Source organism: Papilio polytes, unplaced genomic scaffold (assembly GCF_000836215.1).
Source record: "Papilio polytes unplaced genomic scaffold, Ppol_1.0 DF821044.1, whole genome shotgun sequence".
Lineage (NCBI taxonomy): Eukaryota > Metazoa > Arthropoda > Insecta > Lepidoptera > Papilionidae > Papilio > Papilio polytes.
Window position 1 is genome coordinate 134,897 of NW_013528160.1, and position 3,862 is coordinate 138,758.

Here is a 3,862-nt window from a genome sequence, read left to right on the forward strand (position 1 = left end):
TATCAGTGTTTCATTTCTGTCTACCCTTCCTGCACTAGACGTGTAACCCTTTAGTGTCACACGAGATTGTAAACTAAACCTTTATCAGCTTTACAAATAAACGCAGTATAAAGTTAAACTTAGGAATAAACTTGTAAAAGCAAAATTTGTACTGATATTTGCTTACACTCTGATTTTTCCTAAGTTACTATTATACTATTATACCACGTTTATTTGTAAGGCTGTATATGTATAGTAATTTAGACACTACTTCATTGTTGAAATGTAAATCAAATTATGTACAATTTAAATAATTGTGTGAAAAGTGCATCTTTCACTTTAATTACTAAAAAAGTTGTAAACAAAAATGGCACTACATATACAAATATGATTCAATAGTAAATTATGTAGATTAAGGATTTTTTTTCTAGTTTTACTCTAATTGTAGCAAACACACAAACATTGTTATTTTTTCATACTGATAATAGATGACAGATTTTGATTATTCCGAAATTGTAAAACCCCATGGGTTGTGATGGTTGGCCTCAAATGACTTAACCGACCATTTTCATCAACGGTGTACTCCTACATAAAATATATCATAATTTTAGGTAAACAATGCATTAGCAACCGTTGGAACTGTTAAAATGTCCGGTCAGTGCTCATTTTACTATTTTATCGAAATCAAGGGTACCACGAAAGTTTTGTAAAAAGTATTCGCAACAATAAAATGTAATATTTGTCACTACTTAATTCCTGATAGAGGCGCGGCTCATGCCTAAACATTTTTTTTATCTAATTGCTAATTCTTAGTATTAGGCCTCTGAAGTGGGCGTTTGCTACTAAAAAGACCTTGATTATGTATATTTAGGTAATGACATGTTTACAGTGTAGTGACTAAACAACCCTGTATAAGGCGCATGAATCACTCTGATAATGGGCTCGCTAAAAATATGTCAGCTCTATAAATACGCTGAAGTCATCGAGTGATGTAATTACAGACTTGACTAATTAATCGTTTATCGCATCATTACACGACAATGTTAAACCATTTCTATACTGCTCATAATTTTGCATAAAAAATGCAGTTAAGAAAAAAAGCACGTAATTGTTTTGTATTCTTTACTGTCATATAAAACACGAAAATTGATTTATAAACATACTTATTAAATTACTTTACATAATGGGTTGTAAAAATAGACGGTTTGGTTATTTACCAATTGTTTTGCATTCTAAACTAGTAAATATCGGTCAAATAGTAATTTAATTTAAGTAAAACCGTTGTAAGAATGTTAGGTTATGTTGATGCTCGAGTGAGGTACAGTACAAGAGTGGGACGTTGCTGCACAAGTTAATAAAGTTTGTGCTCATGTTGGTAATATTGGAGTACGGATAAGTAATCTTTGTACATGTTAGGTTAGTGTTGTGTTGTGTCGGGGGCGGGGGCGGCGGGCAGATCCGCCAGGAAGTATGCGAGGGTGCGCGCGGGGCGGCCGCTCATGCGGCGACGGCGCAGGTAGGGCGGCGCGGCGGCGTGCGGCAACTTGCCCACCCCCGTCACGTCCATGTGCACCCAGTCTCCGCATACGAAGTTCTATCAACATATCTTAATATCTATTCGCTACAACAAAAATTATATTTCAAAAGTATAAACGGAATTTACTCTTAGAAAGGCTGCGCCGAGACAAGGAGTAGCTTTACCAGATCCTTTATTCCTCAGATCTACTGAGGGGTCATCTGAAAATGAACAGTTAGTAATTAGTACACTTATAAATATAAAAAAAAACTAAGGGAGCAGTGAACGGCCTGCCTGTGATCTGCGCGTGGTAGTAGTTCCAGAGCGGGAAACGCCAGGGGCGGTCCCCGCTGCGCGCGCCGGCCGCCCGCAGCGCGCGCCACGCGCCCTCCGCGTTGCTGAAGCAGCCGAACGCGCCGCCGCCCGTCGCCAGCAGCACGCCGCCTGCACACACACTGACATACTAACTATATCTATTTACATGGGTAACATACCCTACTAAAGTATAAAAAATGTCGGATATTAAAAACTATTTAGAAAACGCCCCATACCAGATGCAAAGCTCCGTTAGCTGATTTGTAGAAAAAACGTTATCTTTCCAAAATAAAAGTAACTAAAACACCTTTCTATATCACTCAATATCGTAGCAGTTTTTATTACATTCTAGTAAATTTTGTAGATTTTCATTTTGCTTGTAAGAGCACACCTTTGATTAAGCTCTCTCACAACTGTTTAGTTTCTCTTTGATTCCTATGAGCTTATATGGAAGTGCGTACATTACTCGATGTTTAGTTGTGCAACTAAACAGATTGAATTATCTACGAAACAATCGCACAGTTGTACGGCTGCAAGTATGAGCACTGACGTGTGAGCGTGGCGACGTCGAGCACGAGCGCGGGGCGGCAGGCGGCCTGCCCGTACACCAGCGCGTCGGCCAGCAGCAGCCGCCCCTCCATGTCCGTGTCCTCGATCTGCACACAACTACCTCTGCCAACGACACTCCTACCACGCCATCTTTATTATTGACTAGAGAGGACTTAACCCTTGCATGATGATGTATTTATACATCAGTCTTACGCAATTACCTATTTTAAAATAAAAGTCTTTTTTTCCGTAATCTATGTCAATTTATGGTATTTAAAAAGAAAAAAAGTATGAAATAATTCGGTGAATGGTATCTTGGGCGTTTATGCAACCGTGCCCTATCCTGCAACCACATCATTTATAGTTTTATGCATACTTAAAAGCAACAATATAAACTATGGCTGTCGATTTCTTGATACAGTCGTTAATGGTTACCCGGTTAAGTAGTTACGATTATTTTCTCATTTGAATCTTACTTATAAAAGCGGAATTGTAGGTTGTTTGTTAAGAGTTTGTAGTCTAAACGGATGTCGATGAAATTTGGCATAGATGTAGAGGATAGTCTGGCTGGAAAAACACATAGGCTACTTACTTTTTTTTTAATTCCACGCGGGCGAATGCTAGTAATAATATAAATTTATAATTAAACGGTTCGGCCGTTATTGATGAACGGTTTCCTAAAGTATTATAGGAATGGTATATATTATTTTAAGCTCGTATTTAGTATATAATGTAGATGACCTGTATGGAGGTGCCGTTGAGCGCGCGCACCACGTCGCCCACCTTCATGCACTGCCCGCTCACTAAGTTCTCGCACAAAGGGATCACTGCGCGGACGTTGATTGGGATCTGGTATATCACCATTTGTTACACATGAATTACGTATTTTGTGTGGCAGAGTTAAAGTATATTACCTATTAATTATTTACATTTTGTAATGAAATAAGGCAAGACTTGTTTTCTAAAGAATAAATCAAATACACAACTTACATAAGAAGGTGTATATGGATAATCTTTAGTCAGCTGACAAATAATTTATTTGAAATTTGAATTAAATGATCTAAACAATAATCCTGAAAAGTTGACCAATCAATGTTTAAACTTAGTGGAGTGTAACCTTGAGTTCAGCGATAGCTTTAATGGCGGCGAGCACCACGGCCGCGCCCGCCATGCTGCCGCGGTTCTCGCACATCAGCTCCGGCGGCTTTAGGCACAGCCCGCCGCTACACGACAAATAAAGCATTCATTTAAAGTATTATAACCTTAATAAACGATAATAAATTTGAAAAAAAGGGAGAGAAACACATTTATTGACTTCATATCTGCCATGTTCAGTCTTAACCTATTAATTGGCAAAAAAACGGATACAATCTATGATAACTTTCAATGATTAGTATCGGGATAAAGACAAGGTGGAACTGACGAGTCGAAGGTGACGCCCTTGGCTGCGAGCAGCACGGGGGGCGTGTCGGGGGCCGCGCCGGCGTAGGTCAGGTCCAACAG

The 3,862-nt window shown here is 39.0% G+C and overlaps 2 protein-coding genes across 2 annotated transcripts in view; both read right to left on the bottom strand.

The window, feature by feature from the left end:
* Window positions 1–1,086: 1,086 nt before the first annotated feature.
* On the bottom strand, window positions 1,087–3,856 carry LOC106109885 (cytosol aminopeptidase-like). The gene is made up of 7 exons (XM_013291528.1): window positions 3,783–3,856; window positions 3,477–3,582; window positions 3,101–3,208; window positions 2,361–2,466; window positions 1,790–1,939; window positions 1,643–1,716; window positions 1,087–1,573 (listed from the first exon to the last, which is right to left on the bottom strand). Exons 2-7 carry the CDS (start codon window positions 3,549–3,551, stop codon window positions 1,397–1,399), a joined length of 690 nt encoding a protein of 229 aa, XP_013146982.1. The 5' UTR covers window positions 3,552–3,582; window positions 3,783–3,856; the 3' UTR covers window positions 1,087–1,396.
* Window positions 3,676–3,862, bottom strand: part of LOC106109875 — a 1,973-nt gene continuing 1,786 nt past the window's right edge. The window contains exon 4 of the mRNA XM_013291514.1: window positions 3,676–3,681. Within this exon, the coding sequence (XP_013146968.1) occupies window positions 3,676–3,681 (6 nt within the window). The remainder of the gene's footprint in view (window positions 3,682–3,862) is intronic.

What these genes read in the sequence shown, in the direction of transcription:
- LOC106109885 (XM_013291528.1), bottom strand. Translation starts at nt 3,551, where the DNA reads ATGTGCGAGAACCGCGGCAGCATGGCGGGCGCGGCCGTGGTGCTCGCC. An exon ending in AAGCTATCGCTGAACTCAAG is followed by an intron (nt 3,209 to 3,476) that starts GTTACACTCCAC and finishes GTGATATACCAG; the next exon opens with ATCCCAATCAACGTCCGCGC. An exon ending in CGACGTCGCCACGCTCACAC is followed by an intron (nt 1,940 to 2,360) that starts GTCAGTGCTCAT and finishes GTGTGTGTGCAG; the next exon opens with GCGGCGTGCTGCTGGCGACG.